This window comes from Sphaeramia orbicularis, chromosome 14 (assembly GCF_902148855.1).
Source record: "Sphaeramia orbicularis chromosome 14, fSphaOr1.1, whole genome shotgun sequence".
NCBI classification, from domain to species: domain Eukaryota; kingdom Metazoa; phylum Chordata; class Actinopteri; order Kurtiformes; family Apogonidae; genus Sphaeramia; species Sphaeramia orbicularis.
The window spans coordinates 46,116,907-46,144,751 of record NC_043970.1 but is presented as its reverse complement, the minus strand read 5'-3'; the positions used below and the strand labels follow the sequence as shown (position 1 = coordinate 46,144,751).

The window sequence follows — 27,845 nt, the reverse complement described above, 5'->3', positions numbered from 1 at the left end:
GTAGAGTCTTTTAAAATTGAGTTCTCCCCTTAAGTTATCATCCATCCATCCATCATACCCAGAGACAACCCACATCGACACCACAGCCAAGCCCCCTGGTTTTGGACCGACAACCTTTTTGCTGTGAGGCGGTTGTGCTGTCCTCTGCACCATCATGCCACTGCAAAACAAAAACTAATCACAAAACCTTCTATTGTTTTCATTTAAAGACCCCACTACATCTATTATATGTGTCTGGACAGACATCAATGCAAATTGTGACATAATTAGTTTGCAGAGGCGTGCAACAGCAAGGCAGCAGTTCTAGCTGGATCATTAAAAATGCAGAGATGCCTTTAAGCGGTTAAACATAGTTCAAAAACAATTAAAGAAGCAGCTTAAAATGGTAATTGAGACCTTGAAATCCAACCTATCTCTATTTCTCATGTAGAAAATACATCATCAAACTACAGCATTTGCATTTTTAAAGATCATAGTCACACAATAAAATAACGGCAAGAATTCTGTTTATAAAAGTACAATCTTAAGGTCAAATTTTCTTCTTTTTTTATCCATTTATTTCCTCCTCCTGCCTCCTCTTCCAGCTTTATTCCCTTTTTTTCCCTCCGGTTGTCCTCCACAGCTTCAGATCTGTAATTGAGACGATGGCCTGTTCCCCCAGCACAGTGTTGTCGCCGTCCGCTCGGCTTTTCACGAAACCCTGCGAAGCAATCAGCTGCACTCGCACAGGCCAAAATTGCCACTTAACCTATGATTTTGTGCGTGGCAGGACAGGGGCTCGCTTTAACTCTGCACCGCTTATATATTTATAACACTGAGCTGTTCCGACCACATCGTTCACGCAGCACAAGAAACGGCGACAGATAATTTTTTTTAAAAAAAGGTGTCGTCGCCAAGGACAAAGCCATCACAAATAGAGAAAAAAAGGGGAAAGCCAGAAGATAAAAAGTGCCCACAGGTTTTTCAGAATGTACAGGTTTACAATTTCTTTCATGTCAAAAACTGCGCATCATTTCCGCTTTTATCTGGAGGCGGGCGATATGAGGAGCAAGCGTGAAAAGTTATTAACCTTTGATCTGAGTTGTAGATACTGAGAGCTGCAGAGAGAAGACATAGTAAGGATGTACAGAAGGGGAAGAAAAAGCCCAGAAAAAGATGAAACATTATTGATCGCTGCAGGGAAATGAGGTGTTGGGAGACGTAAAAATAAAAGCGCACAAGGGAAATGAACACAACATGTGGAATTAAGTAATCATCTGGCAACACTTAGAGCTTCTTAGGCTCAGTATTAATACAGGATTCTGAGTTTCTTTATTTAATACATGTATTTATTACAATACGAGTGGAGGAAACGTGACAGAAATTGGAAAAAAGGGAGAATTTTTCAATTTGCAGGGATGGTGAACAGGAAATGAATAAGGCTATAACCCTGAGAGAGTAGTATTACATGGCTCGACACCCTGAGGAGCAACCTAGGAGGAAGAGAGAAGATGAATCAGGAAGGAGGCTTTGGGAAGAAGAAGTCAGAGTTTATTTCCTTTTCCACAGGCAATGAATTTTCTCAAAGTTGCTGTTGGAAACTTTCTGTTACTTTTTGTCCCAGCTCTTTGGAAGAAGAAAAATAGAGCGACATTGTCATGCACGCCAAGAACCTGAGTGAATCCAATATGATGAGCACCACATGGCACCTACAACATGGACATGCAGTCTTCTCAATGTCATAAATACAACCTCAACTCAGAAGCTGCATTGCACTTGAAATAATACATGAGGACATTATGTGACATTTTGCTTTTTGAGATGATTTATAACCATAACAGTGCCTAGATCAGTGGTTCCCAACGTTTTTTAGCTCCTGACCCTATTTTAATATTACAAATTTCTGGCGACCCCAGACATTAAAAATGGAGACTTTTTTTTGGTTAAAATTAATTTGTTTTTGATGATGTAATAGTTTGCTATACTATGTTGCAAAAAAATGTTAATTTTAGACTACATTTAGTCTATGTAATGTATATTATTATGGACGGAGGCAGAAAATCCAGGTGTAGATTACTGCACAAAGTGAGAATTTGATTTTCCTTGGTCAGGATATGTACAGTCAGTCCAGCTTGGATTTCCAAGGCTGACAATTAATACTGAACAAACAAGAACTCAAACTATGAATTATGAAAGAGCTGCAGCGTCTGAAACTGAACATATTGAACATTTGACAGGTAAACCGTACCACAGTGCTTCAGTTTCAGCTTCACAGTTTGTCATGTCTTTTAATGGATTTTGATTGTTCTTCTCAACTTACCATATATTTTTTATTAGTAAGTTGGGTTTTTTTTTCTTTTATCAATTACTAGAAATTCCAGGCAACCCCATGTGGGGTCCTGACCCCAAGGTCGAAAAACACTGGCCTAGGTTGTAGAGTTGTTGCTGCCTTATGACATGCCTACCCTGGGGAGCCGTAAAGGGGGGTAAACATAACAAATTCATGGGGCCCAGCATTTGTGGGGGGCCCATAGAGCAGTGGAGGGGGTCCAGTGGATACAGGTTAGAAGTTGTGAAAATTTTCATGTAAGATTTGCCGTAGAAGAGAGGCATAGAAGTTAGGAGTCGGACGTTGAAAGCATGTTAAGTTTCAACAACAACCCCCCCCCCCAGTTCAACAGATTGACAGTTGTACGACGGGGGGGCTGAAAAGTTCATAGCCTGATTAAGAAGCAGTTATTCCACAGCAATGAAACTTGGCATACATTAACCATTTCATGCATGAATTATGAGAACCTTAATCAAGATTTTTTTTCCTGAGTGTTTTTATTCCTCTTTAGGCATGAAAAAAAAAAGATTGAATTTTTTTTTTTTTAAATCAACCTGTTTTTCATGGAGTTACAAAAATGTCCACTCAGCTACACCATGAATTTTATTCTTGAAGCAAAGAAACATGTATTTAAAACCCAATATCATAAAGTGATATGAAAACAGTGAAATGAAACCATGTTTAATGCAGCTAATCCGATGTTTTCTCACATTTTAACATATTCTAATACTAGTTATTACTCACTTCATGGAGATAATATGCAAAAAAATAAATATTAACAATTGATTTCCACTCAAGAACCAATCAAGAACAGCAAAGTTACAATAATGGTATGAATTGCAGTTTATGAGATGATGTATAAGTGTCCACTGTGTTGGCTGATATGGAACTAAAACAACAAAACCCATGAATATACAAAAGTAAAGCTGTCGAGTAACTGTCCACTGTAGTGACCACTATGCATGAAAGGGTTAAGTTCAACCTTTCCTGATACTAACTGCATGGTTTCCTTCCAGATAAACCCACATTGGATAAATAATTTAGGACTTTGAAAAGTAGTACTACAGACATTCCATGAAAATGCTTGCTTTTCACCCCTCCCTCATTCTCCCTACCCCTCTTGAATTCAGCTTCCCAGTTTTGTACAGTTGATAAAGCTGGAGCATCATCCCCTATAGCGGCCATGTCAGCATGAATGTCCTTGGGGGCTAACCCCTTTTTCTGCAGACATTTGATAAGACCACGGTGCCACGGATGGTTCACCAAATGTCTCCGGTACTACTTTTCAAAGTCCTAAATTATTTATCCAGTGTGAGTTTATCTGGATGGAAACCATGCAGTTAGTATCAGGAGAGGTTGACTTTAATGCCAAGTTTCATTGCTGTGGAATAACTCCTCCTTAGTCAGGCTATGAATTTTTCAGCCCCCCCTCGTTCATTCCTGGCCCTGGGTGCTAAATTCGTGTATATACTACATGTAATGACAATAAATTGAACCTTGAACCTATTGATCCACTAATCCTATCAATACATGTAAGTAATTGGTGTAAAATACAGTTTGTCGTCATTTCATGGTCATCAGATATGACCCATTTGGACGTTCAGGGGCTCCGTAATGAACATGGAAACACTGTCATCTTCTACAGCACGGATTCACCTGTAAAACCCATGGAGTTAAATTGATGACAGTGGATAAAATGAACAAAAATGAAGAAAAAAAACTACAAAATGATAATGAGAAAGCAAAAACGAATAAAATAACAGCCAAAAATAGGCCATAAGCAGAACGAAAATGAAAATAAATAAATGAATAAATAAATAGAATAAACCCATGGAGTTAGATCAATGACAGTGGATCAAATGAACAAAATGTAATAATAAAAAGAAAATACATAATAATAAATAATATGAAACTAAAAAGAATAAAATAAGCAACAAAATGAACAAAAACAGCCAATATAATGAAGAAAATAAACAAAAATTAATAATAAATCAATTTAAAAAATAAGTAACATGAAAAAAATAAGCCATAAATTGAACAAAAATGAAGAAAAAAGAAAAAAAAACCCATGGAGTTGGATTAATGACAGTGGCTGGAGACACTTGTTTTTACATTCAGTTCGCAATATCTTTGCGGAAAAAGTGACTTTTTCTTCATTTGTCTTTGTTTTGATATAATTAACTTTGAATTTACTCCGAGTTTTTATGAAAATCTACATGATCTTTGAATTGAATATAGAAAAACACATGATTTACACCAAAAAAAATGCAAAATACAGAGGATAATATTTAAAAATTCACTGGTCAACAACAAATTTTTTGTTTAAGTTTCTTGAGCTGATTTAGGATAATTTTGGTGTGCTGAATCCAAAAATCACATTAATTTTGCTCAATCAGGTCAACTTCCTGAGCTATGCTACATATTGGCTTTTTAACATTTTTGCTTACATTTATGGGCATTTTCACGTCATATGATACAAAATTCTTTCATATTCCTTGCAATAAACGAGTTCTGAAGATTTTACTTTTGCCAATTTATGATTAATGTTTTTTTTAATATTACAGGTGAATGAAATGGCTTCGACTAGAAGATCTTGCAAAAATAAGCCTGATGTATTCTGCTACATCTGCGGTGAATACACCATTGTACCTAACAGGAATCAAGTGATCAAATGATTTTTTTTTTCTCTTGAAACCTATTTTGGGTGAGAACTATATAAAAAGTCAACTGATAAAGTCACAAAAATGTAATAGATTTTGTGAGAAGATCAAATTTTTCAAAATCAAATTAGCAAAAAAACCTGACCTGATTGAGAAAAACAAATGTCACTTTTGGATGTAGCGGTGCAAAATGGTCCTAATTCAGTTGAAAAAACCTAGACAACTTGCAAAAAACATTTTTTTGTAACCCAGTGTTAGTTAAGAATGGTAGAAATGGAGAGAAATTCATGTGGGAACTGCCCGAGAAGTAGCACTGGGTCTTTATGGGTTAAAAACTGGCATGTGTTTTTCATTGTAATTTTCTTGGGTTATATTTTTTTACGTCATCCAATTTGAAGGACAAAGGCTGAAGTAAAAAAAAACAAAAAAAAAAACCTTAGGCGCAACATTTTTATCCCCATCCCTCTGAGCTTCTTCAGTCTGATGCCTCTCTATATTCTTACCACAACCTCCATGGGATCAATTTTTACTCTCTTGTTTTGCACAGAGTAAGATTAAAGCCTGATCCATGTTCACTTAATGTCCAGATAGAACGGTTTTAAATTGTGTTGGCTTTAATCTGTTTTTATTTTCCCTGCGGTGGCATCAGTTTGCGGGAATGCTCATAAGTTGTGCCAGCACTGCTCATGCAGGCAAAGACAGACATAAACAAACACAAAACAGTCACCAGAGAGGCTTTCAACAGTGATTCTTGCAAAGTAATGTAGTTTTAATAGAGCTATTGTTGGAAGTGTCACGCTATAAAGACTCAACACGGTTTATAAAATCAAACCGGGCTCTGATATGTAGCATTAGATGATATGAATTTAATTAATCACCACATTACACACTTTGTAATTAATATGTGTAAAAGCTTAACCCTCTATGGGGCCAGAGAGCAGGGGATACCACAGAGGAGATTAAAGTTTTAATTTGGAAACTTGTTCGCTCTTTAATCGGTGGATGCGTTTCCTTTGTCGCGTTATCAGCTGCTGTTTCTTCTCTCCTGTTTTCATCACGTACAGCATCGTTACATGAAGTAAAATAAATGCGGCAGTGGAAAATAAGTCTACATACTCCAGCAGAATTTGTGATTCTTCGCCCATGTTTCAGAGAATATGAATTAGGGATATAAACAGTTAATCGACTATCAATTACAGTGGTGTGCAGAAATATTAGAACATTTGTCAAATCTTAAGAAACTGGTGGTTTTTTTGTTCCCAGAGCCTGAATTTCACTTTTTTTGGCGTTGTAAAAGGTAAATGCAAAGGTACTGAGAATATTTCACCTACAAATTTAGTAGTCCAGTCCAGTCCTTTTTTTTTTTTTTTTTAACATTTTTTTTACCTTGATCTAAAGTGTACATACCCTAGTTCTTAATCATCTAATCATCTGTATTCACTGCAAAAATCCAAATCTTACCAAGTGTATTTTTCTCATTTCTAGTCCAAATATCTCATCACACTTAAAATAAGACATAATCGCTTAAAGAGTAACTTCTCAGTGAGATATAAGAACTCATTTTTAGACTACAGATCTGGAAAATCTTATTTTAAGAAATCTTGTTTCAGATATTTTTATTTCAAAGTTTTATCATAGTACAGGTTTGAAATCCCCCGACTGGTACATTATGCGTCATTTTTAATATCAACACAACAAAACAAATGCACATTCAGAAATAAACAGCATTGGTAGAGTGAGAAAAGAGGAAGGAAAAAAGAAAAAAAAAACATACAATTTATTTTAAGAAATCTTACCAAGATAATTTTCACTTGCTCCATTGGCAGATTTTTTTGCTCAGTTCAAGTTTTTTGCTTAATTAAAGAAAATAAAAAAAAAACTGCCAATGGAACAAGTGAAAGTTATCTTGGTAAGATTTCTTGAAAAAAGATTTTCAAGATCTGGTGTCTAAAAATCAGTTCTTATATCTCACTGAAAAGTTACTCTTTAGGTGATTTTATCTTATTTTAAATGTGATGAGATATTTCGACTAGAAATGAGAAAAATACACTTGGTAAGATTCAGATTTTTACAGTAGACTTGGGTTTATATTGAAGTCAGCATTTGTCCTTTTCATATTGAAGGTGTTAGTAACAAAAGACTCAAAAAAATACAGAATTTTTTTTTCTGTAAAAATTGTAAAAACTGAGATTGTCGCTTGTAGATTTAACCAGTGTTGTGTAAGTTACATCTAAATTGTAATCAATTACAGATTACTTGTTACTGTGATTTAAAAGAAATTCCTTAACTTACAATATAACTGTCTCAGATTTGTCAAGCATTACAGGGTGGGGAAGCAAAATTTACAATATTTTGAGGCAGGGATTGAAAGACAGTGTATGACCAATTAGTTTATTGAAAGTCATGAGAATTTATTTGCCACAAGAAAATTGACATAATAGAAAATGTTTTTATTCTATGTGTCCTCCTTCTTTCTCAATAACTGCCTTCACACGCTTCCTGAAACTTGTGCAAGTGTTCCTCAAATATTGGGGTGACAACTTCTCCCATTCTTCTTTAATAGTATCTTCCAGACTTTCTCGTAATAGTTTTGCTCATAGTCATTCTCTTCTTTCCATTATAAACAGTCTTTATGGACACTCCAACTATTTTTGAAATCTCCTTTGGTGTGACAAGTGCATTCAGCAAATCACACACTCTTTGACGTTTCCTTTCCTGATTACTCATACGGGCAAAAGTTTCTGAAAAGGTATGGATAATAGTGTTAGGTATGATTATGACATCAATATATGTTTGGTTTCAAAACAACTGATGTAGTGCCTGCTGAGAAAAAACAACTAAATGTTCATTGTAAATTTTGCTTCCCCACCCTGTAGACTTGGGTTTATATTAAACTCAGCATTTGTCCTTTTCTTATTGAAGGTGTTTGTAAAAAAAAATAAATAAAGACTAAAAAAATATAGATTTTTTTTTCTGTAAAACTGTAAAAACTGAGATTGTCACTTGTAGATTTAACCAGTGTTGTGTAAATTACATCTAAACTGTAATCCATTACAGATTACTCGTTACTGTTATTTAAAAGTTATTCCTTACCTTACAATATTACTGTCTCAGACTTGTCGAGCATTACACGACTCCTGTGTTACTTTTGAGTTTCCTACATACTCTCATTGTACAGTTTGTATGTGAGCCCCCAATACAAGAGATAGGAGAGCCTTGGGATGCATAAATTTTCACCCAGAAGAACAGCTGTGCCCATCAGTTTCCATACCCTGACAGAATGTGTATGGGATGGTCTTGGATGTTCCAACATGACAATGACCTAAAACACAAGGTCAAGTCGACCTGTCATTAGCTACAGCTAGGGATGTAACGATATGAAAATTTCATATCACGATTATAAGTGACCAGAATTATCATGGTTATCATTATCATCACAGTGTTGTTGAAATTGTGCTCAAAATGTTCAGAAAGTACTAATACACACACTGAAATAACTTAACCAAGTTGTTTTTTGGGGAAAAAAAAACAAATAAAACCAAATTAAATAATAGGCACAATGTACCTTCTGTTGCAGAAACATTCAAATATTAACCCTTAGTGGTCTGAGCCTATTTTGTCCGTTTTTCAGTGCTTTTGATTTTGCCTTTATATACTATATAAACAAATGTTTACTATACCCATATTTACCTCTGCCAAGGAGGTTATGTTTTTGCCAGGGTTTGTTTGTTTGTCTGTCTGTTTGTCTGTCTGTTAGTGTGCAACATAACTCAAAAAGTTATGGACAGATTTTGATGAAATTTTCAGGGTTTGTTGGAAATGGGATAAGGAAGAAATGATTAAATTTTGGTGGTGATCGGGGGTGGGGGGGCCCACCGGGGGGGGGGCGCAGACCACAAAATTTCATCAAAATCTTTCCATAACTTTTTGAGTTATGTTGCACACTAACGGACAGACAAACAGACAGACAGACAAACAAACAAACAAACAAACCCTGGCAAAAACATAACCTCCTTGGCGTAGGGGGGCCCACGGGGGGGGGCCACTGATCAGCCTTGGCGGAGGTCTGCGCTCTCCGAGTGCTTCTAGTTGGTATTTGTTTTTTCAGCACAACTTCATTTATATCATCTGTCTATTATTTTTTCACTTGAAGCCACTATATAAACATAAAAGGTCAGAAAAAAAAAATCCGATTTGAAAAATGTATATAATTTATTGCATAAATAACACACAGATGCTTAACAAACCTTTTCAAAGACTTTAAAAGTGAATATTGGTTTCCAATATCAGGTATATAAAATTAAAATAGTAATAAATTTAACCTATACTCAAATATTTGACATAAAAACATATCTGTACATACCGGTAGGCGTTTTCTCCGGAAAAGTGCGGTAATCAAACACGGTTATCATGATAATTAGAATTTAAGTGGTAATACTAACCGTTGGCAATTTTACCGCGGTTTATCGTTATACCGGTAATCGTTACATCCCTAGCTACAGCTGAAAAAAATGAAGGTGAAGATTTAGATTTTTTTCCAGTGTTGGCTCCTTTAACATCAATGACACCTTTAAGTCTTTTGTGGTCGTTGTTCTTTATTTTCTCAGATGCCAAAGCTGCCCATTCTTCTTGGCAAAACACCTCCCGTTCCTTTAAGATTTGGGGTTTTCTTGCATGAACTGTATGTTTGAGACCTCCCCAAAGTGACTCAATGATACTGAGGTCAGCAGACTGAGATGGCCACTCCTTCACCTTCACTTTTTTTCTGCTGTAGCTAATGACAGGTCGACTTGGCCTTGTGTTTTGGATCATTGTCATGTTGAAACATCCAAGACCGTCCCATGTGCATTCTGTCAGGGTATGAAAACTTATGAGCACAACTGTATGAGGAGGAGGTGAGAAAAAATAGGATTCCTTTTGAAAAAGTTAAATGTACTGCTTTGCTGTACTTCATCACATTGAAACAAGTAAGTGCAGGTATTAAAAAAAAGCCTTGACATAAGCATATTATATCTTGATTTTTATAAGATACTTGTGAATTCATTTGCTTATGGTTTTGTCGTACACTGCGAGAATATGTGCAGTAAAAGCCTCTCAGTGAGTATTACTCTATTTATGCGTGTTGCTGCAACTTTACAGGTTTTATTGTGTTTGCTTTTACAGTTCATCTGTGGCCAGTTCAGTCCATGAATGCGATCGGACGATGAGTGGACTGATGTGTAAGGCCTGCAGCTTATTTCACACAAATACAGATGGGTGTTAAATCTACCCTGAAGGGCTTTAGGAATATTTATGTGGTGACCTTAACTCTGTATTTAACCTTTCCTAAGTGATTTATCACCATTTCTTTAAATGTCCTCAGTATTTAGCATTTTTCCTATGTTTAATCTTCTTATCATGTAGATGTTCATAAAAGCTCAGAGTACATTCAAAGGTTATAATATCAGAACAGGGAAAGCTGAAAGAAAGCATGTCATTTATCAAATTGCATGTGAATCAGTGCTGCAGAGGATGACAATATTTCCACGCCGACTAATGAACCTCTGAATGTCCGAATAAGACAAATCTGATGGTGATGAAAAGCTAAGAAATCACATTTTACCAGATTATTTAAATACACTTAGCAACTTTAACCCAGTGCTACTTCTGTGGCAGTTCCTAAATTAATTTTTCTCAATTTTTTTTACCATTCTAAACTGATTTATCACTTTTTTTTTGATAATATAATCCTCTGTATTTTGGATTTTTGGGTGTAAATCATGCATTTTCCTATATTTAATTCACAGATCGTGTAGATGTTCATGAAAACTCAAAGTGAATTAAAAGTTAATTATATCAAAACGGAGAAAAATTAAGAAAAAGTTACCTTTTCAGCAAAAATATTGCTAACCGAATGTAAAAACATGTGTCCATCCACTCATTTATCCAACTCCATGGGTTTTATTGGTGAATCAGTGCTGCACAAGACGACAATGTTTCCACAGTGACTAAGGAACATCTGAATGTCCGAATATGACAAATCTGATGCTGATGAAAAGCTGAAAAATTGCATTTTACCAGATTATTTAAATACTCTTAGCAACTTTAACTCAGTGCTACTGCTGTGGCAGTTCCTAAATTAATTTTTCTCATTTTTTTGACCATTCTAAACTGATTTATCACTTTTTTTTTGATAATATAATCCTCTGTATTTTGGATTTTTGGGTGTAAATCATGCATTTTCCTATCTTCAATTCCCAGATCATGTAGATGTTCATGAAAACTCAGAGTGAATTAAAAGTTAATTATATCAAAACGGAGAAAAATTAAGAAAAAGTTACCTTTTCAGCAAAAATATTGCTAACTGAATGTAAAAACATGTGTCCATCCACTCATTTATCCAACTCCATGGGTTTTATTGGTGAATCAGTGCTGCACAAGACGACAATGTTTCCACAGTGACTAAGGAACGTCTGAATGTCCGAATATGACAAATCTGATGCTGATGAAAAGCTGAAAAATTGCATTTTACCAAATTATTTAAATACTCTTAGCAACTTTAGCCCAGTGCTACTGCTGTGGCAGTTCCTAAATGAATTTTTCTGTTTCTACCATTCTTAACCCTGTAACACCAAACGTATCATATTTGATACATGAGTTTTGAAGCCCTCTACATGATCAGTGTGATATTTTTGTTCTTGAAAAGCCTAATGTATTCAATTAGATACATGCAATACACAGATAATCCACCAGGGGGAGGAATTCATTCACCAGAGGCCTTTCCAGTGACACTACAAAACTGTCATTAATGAGGAAGAACTTTGACAATTTTGAAAAGGAATTAACAATTTATTTGATATGTTTGAGTTATATTATGTTTTTGTTTGATGATAATATTTGAACATTGAGACCCGATGTATCAAATATGATACAAAATTGAAGCTCATACATGAAAATTGATATTTTTTTAAAAATGTATTTTTGATTGTTCAGAAGGATCTATAAAAGCTCCAGTTTCAGAGAACTGGAATTTTCTGTCAATGATTTAATGGTTCAGGCTTTACAGGGTTAAAGTTACTCAGTGTATATTTTTAGACTTGCTCTATATCAGTACACGCTTTTGGTCGCCGGTGGCTGCTCAGTTCATTGAGGGTTAAAATTTAAAAGCATAAATGATCTGAGTAAATGGTTGACCACCACATTCTTTGTCAGTGCGCCTTGACATTGATTGACATTGAATACCATTCTAACTAAAGACATTCCCTCATTTGGTGTTTGATGATATGGTGGAGAGCGCTGTCTAACATGTCAGCCTCAGTCTTGTGATGTGGTGACTCTGAAGGCCAAAGCATATGATTCACATCACTGTCATACTCATCAATTTATTAAACCAGCACTTATGGATAATGAATGGGTTTGTGAGGCTTTCTGAAAATATGACTTGTGTTGAAAAAGTCACATGTGCCAGACATTGCTGTTAGTGATGTACGGATTGATACTGAAATATCAATATCTTCTATACCAGATCTTTACACTCTAGAATCGATTCACAAATCAAAATACTTTTGATACTTTGGTCATTTGAGGTCATGCATATCGGGAACACAGTGGAAAGTAGCTAAACTATTAGGATCTTGTCCAAATGATACGCAGTAGGTGGGAACTACTTCTTCTTCCGCCTGGGTAAGTGTACACTGTGTCAGGCTTCTCCGTCAGTAACTGATTCAGTCTGTACTGAGCAAAAAACAGAACAGACTAAAGGGGAAAACAGTTAATATGTTATTGTTCCGTAACAAAAACATATGAATGAATGAAAGTGTTGATGTTGGATGTTTTTACATGTTCAGTATTTTCATGTTTCATGTTAACACGTTCATGTAACATAAATTAATATGCAAGTTTTCATTTTCATAATAGTTCTTAATAATTAAACAATAATTACTCGCATGTCTGGTATTCTTTATGAAGTTATAATTTTTTTTTTTTTTAAGGTTTTCCAGACATTAAGTGTATAGGTACAAAGTATCAGATCAGTATCACTGATACCAGCCTGAATTTTACTCAATATCGAATCAGAAAGGAAATCTGTGGTATCGAACATCAGTAATTGCTGCACATCAAAGGTCTCAAGAAAATAAAAGAGAAATTTAGACATATTTCCCCCCAGGATGTACCTATTGATGACCTCAGATAAATGTAAAAAGATTATACTCTTGCTCTGAGCCATCCCATAATTAAGGATTTTTTAATAAAATATTTAGGCCAAAAATAGGACCAAAGTTGGGACATGAAAAACTACCTAGGTGTCCTAACTGGACCACATGTCTGTAAATGGTCTTATATAGACTATAAATAAAGATACTGTGTTACATTTGTCAATCCCAGTGGTTTTTCTAATCCAGACTTGGGTTTTTCATGAATCTCAGTCTCATTCCAGGTTTTGTATGTAACCCATTGTGTCCACTTGCGTTACATGTAGAACCTGCCCAGTTAAACACATATAAATCGCAAATGATTTTGCAACAGTGATCATTTTTGTGAAACACTCTGTCTTTCATAATTAGTTCAATTCACAAAAGGTACCTGTGAGAGAATAGAGATATTAAAAAAAAAAAACAACAACTACTAGTGCTTAATTTTCATATCCTTTTGACAGTGTTACATACAGATTTTTGTATTAAATATAATGTAAAATAATATAAAAACGTGTTATATCTGAAAAATAGTTTCTCTTTTGTCTCAGTAAGTATTTATATTTAAAATAGACCCAAAATGCCTCCAAACCTGCTTCATAACATTAGTCTACATCTGGTTAGAATTTTTATCCCCCATGCCCTGTTTTTAGGACCAGTTTCATAGAAGTGCCCATATTGGTTTCAGACTGGCTTTGTTTGGTGAATTATTGGCACTGGAGTTAAAATAGAATATAGCTCTAATTTTGTTTTACTCTGGAAGCTCATAAAGTTCCTCACTGAATTGGAAATTTTCAGACAAAACCAAGCAAGTTACAGAATATATTTAAAAAAAAAAAAAAAAAAAAAAGCAAATAGCTTATGACACCTATGCACCCCTTCAGGCACTGATGGGTTGCTAATGAACATCCCTGACCTTTTCTGTTTCTCACTTTCCATGTCTTTGTCTGCATATTTCCAATGATTCCTCTGTTGTCGTCTTCCAGATAAAAGCACTAAAGTCCTCAAAGTCCTTAAGAACAGTCGGAAAAATACTGAAACTCAGTGTTTTAAAGCTGTTGTCATTAGCGTCTGTGTTGGTTATTATAATGGCAGCTGCTTTTTAGACACAAACTCAGACAAACAGGCAGTACACCAGTAGTACAAGGTACACTGTATGGACAAAAGTATTGGGACACGTTGAATTCTGGTGGTTATTTTCTAACAGGATTCTGGGATACAAATTAAATAATGACAAATGTCAAAATACAGTTTTGTATTGGGATAAATATCATTGCATCGGAAATACTGATATTTAGCCATGATGTGTACTAATATTTTTGCCATTATAATTTATAAATATCAATATTTCCTTAAAGATGTGAAGAAAGTAGATGGTTATTTACAGTAGAAAATTATTATTTACAGTTAGAACATTGTTGTTATACTTTTAGTACCTTTTAAAATAATGGTGACATTTTATATGTATGTTCTTATTAGTTTTAAGTATGTTTTTAGTACTGACTTTCATTGGGTTTATGTATATTAGGGTGGATGTATGGCTGTGAATTAAATTTTGTGTAACCTCTGCAGCTGCCTTGGCCAGGACATTGTTGAAAAAGAGATTTTTAATCTCAATGACCTTTTGCTTCCTTGTTAAGTAAAGGTTATAATAAAAAAAGAGCAGGAAAAATATGTAGAAATTTACAGGTAGAACATTTAGCATCTGTGAGTGTTCAAAAAAGCGCTATATAAGTGTGACTTATTATTATTATTATTATTTTATTTTATTTTTATTTTTTTATTATTATCATTTAACATTTAAAATCATAGCCATAGATTTAAAAAAAAATAAAATAAACAATGTTGAAAGATATTTTTAATCTGAATGAGCTTTTTTTCCTTGTTGAATAAAGGTTATATTAAAAAAGAGCAGGAAAAATATGTAGAAATTTACAGGTAGAACATTTAGTATCTTTGAGTGTCTGGAAAAGCGCTACATAAGTGTGATGTATTATTATATTATTATTTATTTATTTATTTATAATTATTATTATTATTTAACATTCAAAATCATAGTCATAGATAAAAAAAACTAAGAAAAAACAATGTTGAAAGAAATTAAGTAAAAACCATCTCTGAGGGATTTTGGAAGCAAAGATAACTTAAACCAAACTAACCGACAAGGTTCTAATAGTTTTGGATTTTTCATTCTAGTTTAGTTTGTTTAGTAAAGTTAGTTTAGTTTTGTAAAGTTCTGTTAGTTTAGCAAAGATGAAAACGAAGGGAATTTTATCCATAATTTTTATACGTTTTAGTTAGTTTTGTGAACACATCATACAGTTTCAGTTAGTTATCTTTTTTTTTCTTTTAATTATAGTTTTTATTTATTTCAGTTAACGGAAATGTTTTTACAGTTCTAGTTTTCATCATTTCGTTAGTTTTTGTTAACGATAATAACCTTGCTAACCAATGCAATATTTATGACAATATAAAACTATATTCTGACATTAGTCATTATTGTTTTGTATCTCAGACCCCTGTTAGAAAAGAAATGTGTCCCAATACTTTTGTCAATATAGTGCAGGGGTGTCCAATCCTGGTTCTCGCGGACCGGTATCCTGCATGATTTAGATATTTCTGTCTTCCATCACACCTGACGGTTGTTATCAGGCTTCTACAGAGCTTGATGATAGGCTTATCATGCGAATCAGGTGTGTTGGAAGAGGGAAACATCTAAACCATGCAGGAAACCGGCCCTTGAGGACCAGGATTGAATACCCCTGATATCGTGTATATGGGAAAATGACATATGCCTCAGTTAAGGCAGGTCAACGGTCAAGTTTTCATCTGTTTTTCAGGAGATCATTAAGTGAACCATGCATCCTGGTCACATATTCTGTGCTCCTGCCTCCTCCATGCTGTGTTTTTTCTTTTTTTTTTTTTTTCTTTTTAGACCATCTGTTACAGCATTTTCAACCTGAGCTCCGAGAAATAACATGACTTTCAAGTTCACAAATATGTGGGCAGATAAAAGGGGACGCTGCAAACCCAACAATGTGCAAATGTACATCTCCACAAGTTTCGCAACAAAGATTTGTCTTTTTCAAACTTCAGAACTTTCCCCCCTCCCAACATATGTGCACCACTTTTCAGAACCTGGGAAATAAACGAATTCACAGACAGAGAACAGCGACAAATTCAAAACTCTGAAAAGGCGTTGCAGAAACAATATAAAAGGACTTGTTAAGAAAGAAAACTCAAAGTATTGTCCGCAGAGATTTGGGTTTCTTCAATCAAAACATTATGTAAGCCTTCAAAACTTGGCTTCAATTTTGCACAACCTTTTTTTTATTAGTTTCCAAACTCAAGCTCAAACATTATTTCAACCTTTCAAAACTTTACATTTCAATACATTACATTACATTATATCCAGCTCATAATCTAAAGCCTTTATAGGACTCCAAGATATATCATCCGTAGATTCAGAAGGTGGAAAATCAGTGTCTGAAAGCTTGAAATGTAATTAAATAAAGTTTTGCAATATTGAAAGTTTTGAAGACCTGGGTAATATTTTAGACACTGTACATGTCATCGTCAATAAAGCCGAGTAAAACCTGCAGAGATCCCCCTTCTCAGGGATCAGTGAGAAAGAATTATTGAAGCTATAACTCACTTAACTGAATACTCTTGTGGTTGAAACACCAGCTATATACACTGACCGCCCCCCACAAAAAAAGTCACCGTCTGGATTTAACTAAGCAAGTAGGCTCGAGCCTCCTATTGGATAATTAATGCGTGGGCGGTTATCTAAAGCTGCATTTCCACTACGTGATATCGGCTCGACTCGACTAGGCCTTTTTGCGTTTCCATTACAAAGAAGGACCTGGAATCTGGTACCCGGTACTACTTTTTTGGTATCACCTCCGCTGAGGTTCCAGGACTGGGGGACCGGATACCAAAACATGACGTGCAAACACTGCAGACCACTGATTGGTCAGAGAGTCATCTCTGTGACCCGCCGTTTTTTAAAAAAACAGATGCAGAAATTTACAGTAAATATAGCAGTAGGTTAATCCACATGATGGCAGCCCGCAAAACTACACCATGGTTCGTCGAGGAGGTTCAGACGTAAAAATTCAGCATGAGCTTGAGAAGACAACATGAAACGGGCGAGTTTATCAGCAACTCTGAGCAGACGACACGGAAGTAATGCGCCGCATCGCTATGACGTCCAGGTACTGTGAAGTCGGTAGTATCCTGTAATGGAAACAGTCTCCTGAAATAGGACCTGGTACCTGAGTCGAGTCGAGTCAGTTCCACATAGTGGAAATGCGGCATAAGTTATTTAACCCCAACTGATACAATGAGTATAGCTTCTCATTTCTTGCCTAATGGCACGGGCATATTCCAAGATGACAATACCAGGGTTCAACAGGCTCAAATTGTGAAAGAGTGGTTTAGGGAGCATGAGAGGTCATTTTCACACATGGATTGGCCACCACAGAGTCCAAACCTGAACCTCAAAGTCCAGACCTGAACCCCAAAGTCCAGACTTTAACCACAGAGTCCAGACCTGAACCCCAGAGTCTAGATCTGAACCCTAAAGTCCAGACCTGAACCCCAGAGTCTAGACCTGAACCCCAGAGTCCAGACCTGAACCCCAGAGTCTAGACCTGAACCCCAGAGTCCAGACTTCAACCCCAGAGACCAGACCTGAACCACAGAGTCCAGACCTGAACCCCAGAGTCTAGACCTGAACCCCAGAGTCCAGACTTGAACCACAGAGTCTAGACCTGAACCACAGAGTCTAGACCTGAACCCCAGAGTCCAGACTTCAACCCCAGAGTCCAGACCTGAACCACAGAGTCCAGACCTGAACCCCATTGAGAATCTTTGGAATGTGCTTGAGAACGCTTTGCACAGTGGTCAGACTGTCCCATCATCAACACAAGATCTTGGAGAAAAATGAATGCAACACTAGATGGAAATAAATCTTGTGACATTGCAGAAGCTTATCGAAACAATACCACAGCGAATGCGTGCTGTAATCGAAGCTAAAGGCAGTCCAACAAAATATTACATATGGAACATTTACCTGACACTGGAGCTTAAAATGGATGTCATGTACACACAAACATACCTTTAAATGATTCTTTCCAGCTCAGGATAAAAGCTCCAGATCCCTCTGTTGAATACAGTGTTTGTGATATCAATGAAAGCGTTCCCTGTGGAAAAAAAAATATCATACACTTTATCCATAGCTGCCGCGGTGACAGGAAGACATGAGGTCTACAGAGAGCTCTTCTGCAGGTCCAACTCTACTGAAGCATTTTGACACCTTTGGTGCATTCTGTAAGGATCAGCTCATGTGTCTGAGTGGTTTTGTCAAGATGGGAAAAAGAGTGGGCTGATTTTTAATCCTCACATAGAGGTTTGTGTGCAGCCGAGGCGTGCAGGTGGGCTGCAGCGTCCAAGTGTCAGATCCACTCAATTTGCACTCCATTCACGGTGCAGCTCTTTGATGTGGGCGCATGTTTTATTGGAGCTCTATCTTCACAATTTGAGCTTTAAATGCAAAGAGTGAGCACATTTTGGAAAGCGAAGATCCCTCATCTTCTTACTGCTGACACCTGGATTTAGACGTAATCACAGAATTGGGTTTAGATTTCGATTAGAATGAAAGTTGGAGTCATGGATGGCTGGTGTTACATTCCCACAATCAACCCATAAAGACCCGGTGCCACTTTTGTGTCAGTTCCCAAATGAATTTTTCTCTCCATTTTAACCTTTTTAACTGATATATCAACATTTGTTCTCATATTTTGCGCTGTATTTTGCATTTTTAACCCTATAACACCAAATGTATCATATTTGATACATGAGTTTTGAAGCCCTCTACATGATCAGTGTGATATTTTATTTCTTGAAAAACCTGATGTATGCAATTAGATACATGCAATACACAGATAATCCACCAGGGGGAGGAATTTGCTCACCAGAGGCCTTTCCAGTGACACTACAAGACTGTCATTAATGAGGAAGAACTTTGACAATTTTGAAAAGGAATTACCAATTTGTTAGACATGTTTGTGTTATGTTTTTGTTTGCTCAAAAATAATATTGGAGCATTGAGACCCGATGTATCAAATATGATACAAAATTGAAACTCATATAAGGAAATTGATATTTGAAAAAAAGAAAACTCGTTGATTGTTCAGAAGGACCAATAAAGGCTCCAGTTTCAAAGAACTGGAATTTTTTGTCAGTGATTTAATGGTTCAGGCTTTACAGGGTTAAGTATAAATCATGTATTTTCCTATATTCAGTGTACTAATCTTGTAGATGTTCATAAAAGCTCTGATTAAAGTTGAGGGTTATCATATAAAAAATGGAAAACTGAAGAAAACGTGACTTTTTTTTTTTAATAGTAAAATCTATCATTAACTGAAAATAAACCTAGTGTCTCCATCCACTGTCATTGATCTAACTCCATCGGTTTTACTGGTGAGTCAATGTTGTAGAAGATGATGGTGTTTCCACGGTAACTACAGAGCCTCTGAACGTCCAGACAGGTCATATCTGATGACCATGAAAAGATGACAAACTGTATTTTACACCAATTATTTACATGCATTGATAGGATTAGCGGATCAGCAGGTATTAAACAGTTTAGATCAGTAGATGGTTGTGGATCGTTGGTGGATGTTTGGGTCTTTATGGGTTAAACGTTTGTGTGCTCATATGTAATCTATTATTTTGTCACATTGTAATGACTTGGTAATTGGATGGAGACTTGAGAATGCAGCAATTATGACACAAATTGGAAAATCCCTCAGAGGAATGCGTTTCTAACCTCACTTTATTTGGCAGTTGTTTCCAGTCCAACACAAAACAACTTAAGTTCAATCATATGCATTCACTATCCGTGCATCATAATCCATTCATGCAGTTCTGTGATTCAGCAGCAGAGATGGACAAACAGGTTTTATGAGTAAAATGTGCAGAGAAAGGAGCTCTCTCTAGAATGTGGGTTTCTTGTAGCATCAATGTTGCTAGGCCAGTCAGCATATTCAGATTAAATTCATTCTTTTTCAGTTCAGTTTATTTTGAATATGCAACTAAAACAAAATAGTAACTTTCTTTTTTGCTATTAGAAAGTGAAAATGAAAATTCGATCAGTTTTTTTAAAATTTGGTTTATCTGTTTTGACACTGAAAAGAAAAACACCTTGAAATTCAATTTTGATTCCTCTATTTTAAAACAGAAATCAATTAACCACTAGTTTTTCTTTTGTTTCTGAAAAGAAAATCCAATTACCAAAAGATACACTGACCATGTAGGTGTATTCATATATATATCTATGTATATATATATATATATATGTATATAAATATATATATATATATATATATATATATATATATATATATATATATATATTTTTTTTTTTTTTTTTTTTTTTTTTTTTTGCAATAAAAGTGTCAGAAAATGTCTTTTTTGCCTATTCTTTTGCACCTTTATTTTCAGGAAGAACTCAGCTTTAAATATCTGGCCATTAATTATCATTATTATAAATAGTAAATGCTTAAACAATGTGTTTTAGTAAAAAAGGGGAAAAAATGACTTGAGGTTTGTTTGTTTGGTTTTTTTTGACATATTTATTATCAGAAATAATTGTAAATGTCCATAATGAAACTTTTTGAGATTGCAAAAATAAACTTTCAACTATTTTACATCTGCTCAAACATGCTTTTTGGTCTTGGACATTCACATCCATATTATGGTTTCATATTTTTTTCCAGGTGTTTTTTAGCTTGTGTGGAAGACATTGAAACTATTCCTTTCTACTTGTAATAGAGTTCCATTGTAAAGTGTTATATTGTGTCAGAAAGCTCAGGATCTCAGCTTTCCGATGCCATTTGAATTTTGTGGATAGCTCAAACGGTTCAGGAGTTACAGTAATTTGAATGCTGTAAAGTGCTAAATGCAGCGCCGGAGATACTGCCGTTGTTAAAGGGTTAAATTGTTGGTTTACATAAAATATGGAGATGAGACTCAAATTAAAAAAGGAAACAAAAATCACAGCAAGACTTGTAAAGTGATTTAAATATTCTCTTTCACAGTCTACAGAATGTCAAAATGACAGATTACTTAAACAGTCTTAATAAGCATACTGCTTTTGATTCGGCGGTTTTGTTTACAAGGCTTTCTTAGATTATAATTAGACAATGTGACAAAAACAGAACAAAGAACACCAAACTGAAGGTGCTCTCACTTCCTAAATATCTTTTGCATGGTTTGAATGCACTCTTTGTTGGATCCGACTGTAATAACAGATCTGTTCTTCTTGCGTTTCCTTTCAGGCTGGAGTCTCCCACTCGCTCTTTGCTGATGGAGGCTCCTAAAGGGATCCAGATCCTGGCCGAGGCCGGAGACATCCAGGCCATCTGCAGGAACGAGCTGCGACTGGAGTCCAAAGACGGAGAGGTGAGTAAACAAACCAGATAGGCCAGTAGAGAAAGTAAGACAAATCTGCTTGTATGTCAGACTTTAGTCAAAAGGTCTGTCTGGAAAGTGACCTGAGCTGAATCCCAATTCACCCCTTGGCCCCTCCCCCTTACCCCTCCATTTTGCGTGTACATGTAAAAGGATAGTGTTGTCTCGATTAGATGGAGGGGAAGGGCTAAGGTGGAGGGCTTTGTATAGCTCTCGAAACGGAGATTTTTCAGGACCACACTACAAATGGAAGGGTAGGAGAAATTTCCCATAATTCTGTTGGAATCATTGGCAAAATGGAGATAAACAGCAAAAAAGTGCAGCGGTGTGATGAAAGAAACACACAAATGCATGTATTTTTTTCGTAAACAACTTAATCATTTGATTGACTGTTTAATGCATTTCTGCGGTTTATAGTTGATAGACGCGAAAAGATGACCAAAGCCCATGCAACAGAGACGGTTACGGCTGCTGACGGCATGGGGAATACTTTCAGAAACAAAGTTGTTGCACTTGTTTATAGCGTCATCGATGACTGCTGATGATGTAACAGGTCTGGAAGGGTTGTCCCATTTCATAGCAAGGTTGTTATTGTTAACAAAAATTAATGAAATGACAAAAACTAGAACTGAAAAAAACATTTTCGTTAACTGAAATAAATAAAAACTATAATCAAAAGAAAAAAATGATAGCTAACAAACTGTTTTGTGTGCTTACAAAACTCACTAAAACGTATAAAAATTATGGATAAAATTCCCTTCGTTTTCGTCTTTTTCAATGTCGGATTGATACGAAAGCGATTTATTTCACTCTAGCAATTTTAGCTAGCGGCACCATACGACACTTCATGGTCCGTCACTTCTCGTCACTTGTCGTTTAGAATCATCTTCTCATCCCCACTCTACCTGGAAACATGGAGACTAAAGTTGGGAGAAATGCAACTTGCATGTTCCTCCAGCCATTTCCGCATTTCAGCCGTTTCCGCGTCATGTTTGTTTCATCCATATATCATATGGTTGCGCTGCTGCTGCCGCTGTCAGGAGGCTGCGCAAACCTCCCTTTCCCACAATGTACGTCGCAACAAAATTCCGAAGATGCCCGAGTTCCCTCCCGGCTCTGTTTGTAAACACATGGTTTGTTTATGGTGGATGGCACTAAGAAATTGTTCACCGTAATGCAAGAGATTCAGGTGAGTAATCACAGAAAGACTTACAGATTCATGATACGTAGGCTATGACTGAGGATTTGATGAAAAATTGGTCACGAAAGTCTCCCGCACCTTTAACAAGTTCCGTGCCTCTCTATTCCCAAACTCCAGCCTCTTGTCCAAATGTGAAAACTTCTGGCTGCAAAAAAACATGATTTATACGTCAAAGTCTTTGCATTTAACTCTGAAAATGAAGCGCCTATTCACAGTTTTATGCATATGTGTTGTTTCCTCTTTGTGATGTCAGAGAAAATGGTTCCATTGTTTTACTGTAACTGTAACGTTTTAAACAATGCATTTTTTTTCTTTGCAAATGAGTAGCTTAAAGTTATTTTTTAATGAAACCTTTGAGGTTTTTTTTTTTTTTTTTTTTTTTTTTTTTAATTGCTGTAAGACTTCCGGGAAGCGTTGAGGTAAAAAAAAAAAAAAAACATCCTTTTTCACCACAAAACAGATCTGTTCTTTGTTAGCGCGGTCTCTGTCTACACATAGATAAAAATCTCTCCCTCTGTGTACTGGCAAGTTGAGAAATTAACTTTCCTTGTCCTGCGGCCATATTGGCTGATGCAACTCCATCTCCATTCAATATTTCTCCTGTCCAAACGTATTTTTAGCAAAACACAATCCAAACAATAGTTAGCTCCCTCGCCAACATGGACCGGCATTTTGTTATTGGCTGGTGGCAATTTCCCACACACTGGCCGTCCACCAGCATCTATCAGAGCTTTACAGAATCCGAGGAAGAGCAGAAGTTGATTATTTTCCCCCGTCATTGTTCCCTCCGTCCATCCTTTTCTCTCTCATCTTCCAGTCTAATATTTTATGTGCCTGCTTTGATAACTTTCTCTTTCATCCTTTTGTCCTTTTCATTTTCCCTGCCTTTTCCTTTCCTTTCTCCGTCCTCCTTCTGTCTAACTTCTCCAGCTCCTGTCATCTGCTCCCTTTCTACGACAATCCTCCTCATCCTCACCCTGCCTCCTTCATCCATCCTTCTCTCCCTACCCCTAAATTCCTCTAGCCATCCCCTGATTCGTTACACACATCAGTCCTAAATTCATCACGCTCGGCTGCGCTGATAAAAGGATTTCCCTCCTTAGGTTGCACCAGTAATGTCATGTCAGATCTGTTAAAATCAGCGGAGGAGGATTAGTGAGAAGAAAGTGTTTAAAAGTTTCCCACAAAAACAGTTTTGTACAGTAAGACAGCCCGCTGATACAAGATGGATGAGCAGAGACGAAGAAAAGGTGCCCTTGGATCCAGTTTACTCCCTGAAAACTCGAACTGAGTGTTGGCCAAAACCGTGATGTCTAAGGGCACTTCCACACTGTGTACCCGAGTTGGTTTGACCCCAAAGTCTGCTTAATTTTATGAATGGGAATGCAAATGTTCCATGCTTGAGTACCATACCCGAGTCCAGTTGAATAGGTAGTCCTGTGTACGGACTGCGTGGACTCCAGCACGGTACGTTGCCGTGTGAACGCGATCCGTGCCCAAGACTGGAAGTGACCTAATCACCACTCCGACAACAGAAGTGACCTAATGACCCCGAAACGATAGACAGCACTCCTGTTGTCTCCTGAAATAGCCTCAGATCTGTGCAGCGTGGGCTTGACTTATCGACCGAGTCACCCAGTGATATATCAGGGACAACGAAGGTCACTCTTCTTCTCTTTGCCTCAAACAGGCTAACACAGTAGTTCCCAACCTTTTTTGGCTCGTGACTCCATTTTAACATCACAAATTTACGGCGACCCTAGACATTCAAAACAGAGGGGTTTTTTTTTTGCTAAAACTAATTTGTTTTTGATCATGTAACAGTTTGCTATACTATGTTGCAGATACACGTTAATTTTGGACACATTTAGTTTATATAATGTATATTATTATGGACGGAGGCAGAAAAGCCAGGTGTAGATTACTGCACAAATGAGAATTTGATTTTCCTTGGTCAGGATATGTACAATCAGTCCAGCTTGGATTTTGGATTTACAAGGCTGACAATTAATACTGAACAAACAATAGCTCAAACCGTGAATTATGAAAGAGCTGCAGCATCTGAAACCAACCACAATGAACATGTGACAGATAAACAGAACCACAGTGCTTCAGTTTCAGACTCAGAGTTTGTCATGTCTTTTATGGATTGTGATTGTCTCTGTCAAGTCAACATATTTTTTATTAGTAAGTTTTTAATTTTATCAATTACTAGAAATTTCAGGCAACCCCATTTGAATTCCAGGCGACCCCACATGGGGTCCCGACCCCAAGGTTGAAAAACACTGGGCTAACAGATAGACAAGTATTGCCACCATTGTAGACAAATGAACAGAACAGTTGCTCAGTTGATGACAGCAGGGTTTGTCTTCCTCTGACTTCCGTGTTTGTTGGATAGCGACAAAATTCCTTCCACACCGCCACCTAGTGTTTCGGCCCTGTAACACCCACTCGTACTCATAGTCAGGCCGCGGTATGTGCTTGTGAACGCAACATCTGCAGGAAAGTTGTGAACGTGTCCAAGTACAGTACGGACTCGAGTACGCTGTGTGAAAACGCCCTTACACTTTTCACGGATGTCGGGTCGATAATGAGGCCGCTGAACTCACAATGGTCAATTCATGTAATTGGATCCACGTTCTCACACTCCATTAGTGTAGCAAATGTCCATTTGTCAAGTGTCTGTCACACACACACACACACACACACACAGACACACTCATACTGTTATGGACCCCATGGCACTACCACCGCAATTACAGACGTTTTGGTCATTAAGATGTCAACGGACCTCAGAAAGATACAGAAACAGACTCACAGAGGTACACACTTATCACACACTTAACACATGCTGTTCATAAAGGGCGAGATTTTATCAAGTGGGTCTGTGTGAGGTTCTGATTCACATTTCTTTTATTTGTCGTTTAATCCTTTATAGGGCACTCAAATACTCTGAAACTCCAAATTTCAACCCTAGTGTGTTATTGGAGGACATAAGAAATCGGAGTGAAATGTTTCTAAATTTTTGTCAAAAACACACACTGAGGGTCATAGTTCAGGGGGTAAGGGGTATGTGAACTGGACATCTTGGCGTAAATTGACACGTGATCAAATGCCGTTGAATAACACGCGAAAGGTCAAAAATGCCATAAGAACTGGCGTGATATATAACGCAATTTCATGAGATCAGTCTCCTAAACTGTTCTGATTTTATGAATTTGTGCTTATATTGTTCAGTAAAATGAAAATAATAAAAAAAAAAGACAGTTGTTTATGGTTTTAAACCTTTCTTTATGGTCAGGCCAGGATGTATAAATATAAATACATAGGATTAGGATTAGGATTTGGACAAGAAGTGAAATTCAATATTAAACAAAATAAACCATAAAGCCCAAATTATATGTACATATATTTGTGTATATCCTCCTGAGACGCAGGAAAGTGAAAGTTTTAGCTTTTTTACATTAAACTATTGTCTTGATTGGAAACTGCATAGTGCAACACTTTTTTCAGATACATTTTAAAAATTATTATTATTATTATTATTATTTTTTTTTTTTTTTTTAATGCAATGTCCTTTGCAATGGACAGCATTTTTTAGGTAAAACAATTTTTTTTTTGTCCCCCACAGAGGACAAAAAGGCATTGTTGAGTCTCAGGAGAATATATAATAATAATAATAATAATAATAATAATAATAATAATAATAATAATAATAATAATAATAACAATAATAATGCATTTTATTTATAGACGCCTTTCAGGACACTCAAGATCACAGTACAAAGTTGTTAAAATAAATAAATCGCAATTAAAATTACACACATACATATATAAAACACGTAGGTAGGTATAATGGCAGCAGACAAAAGTGAAATTATGGAATTGAGTAGACCTGTCTGAATAAATAAGAAACATAACGTAATGTAACGTAACGTTTGGCTACAACCCCAACCCCTCTGAAAGCGGGCCGACCTTTTAACCGATCTCTAAAATAGAATAGAATAGAATGGATCTTTATTGTCACTGTCACAGGAACAAAGAAAATTAATTTAGGAGCAAAACACTTAGTGCAAAACAAACTGTATAAGAAAAAAAATAAAATAAAATTAAGATAATTCTAGCCACTGATCTCCAAGGATTTTTATTATTATATGATCCTGATCGTTTTATCAGCTGTAGTTGAAACAGTCCAGATCTTCACTCAAACCAGTCTGTCGTAACCACACAAACACATGGTACCTTTACCTGTTGGCTGTGTGTCTTTGCCCTTCACACTTGGAGCTGTACACACACACGAACACCTCCAGCCACACTGCAAACACAGATTATCACACACAGCGTTTCACATCGTCCACCCCTCGTGGTGAAGGATTTGTTCAACAGCAGCTGTCTGTGGAATTCAGCTGAGACTCTGCCTTAAACGTGTTCCAGGTCATTTGATGGCAATGCCTCCCCGAGGCGCCCGGTAATGGCTCCTTTACCTTTTTATGGCTGCAGAGCTCCTCCTCTCCTCCAGTGGAGATACACCAGGCCTGGATGAGCCCCAGGAGGCCCAGAGGAGGAGCAGGAGGAGGAGATGGGATTCATGCAGCAATGATTCCTAGGACAGAATGGGAGGTCCAATCAGTGAGGGCTAGAGGGGGATGAGTGGATGAGTGGGTCGGTTAGAGGAGAACTTATCTGCAGCTTTACTTTCTCTTTATTGGTCACACTGCAAAAATCTAAATGTTACCAAGTGTATTTTTCTCATTTCTAGTCCAAATATCTCATTACACTTAAAATAAGACATAATCACCTAAAGAGTAACTTTTCAGTGAGATAGAAGAACTTATTTTTAGACAGTAGATCTGGAAAATCTGATTTCAAGGAATCTTACCAAGATAATTTTCACTTTTTTCCATTGGCAGATTTTTTATTTATTTATTTATTTTTTGCTTGAATTAAGCAAAAAAAAAAATAAAAATACTGAATTATGCCAAAATATATGGACTTCAATTTGGGTCCATGACCTTTGACCTTGAAGG

General features: G+C 36.4%; 1 protein-coding gene across 1 annotated transcript in view; it reads left to right on the top strand.

Annotated features, from left to right (window-relative positions):
• Positions 1–27,845, top strand: part of sgcd (sarcoglycan, delta (dystrophin-associated glycoprotein)) — a 351,693-nt gene that overhangs the window by 318,820 nt on the left and 5,028 nt on the right. The window contains exon 7 of the mRNA XM_030153643.1: positions 21,485–21,608. Within this exon, the coding sequence (XP_030009503.1) occupies positions 21,485–21,608 (124 nt within the window). The remainder of the gene's footprint in view (positions 1–21,484; positions 21,609–27,845) is intronic.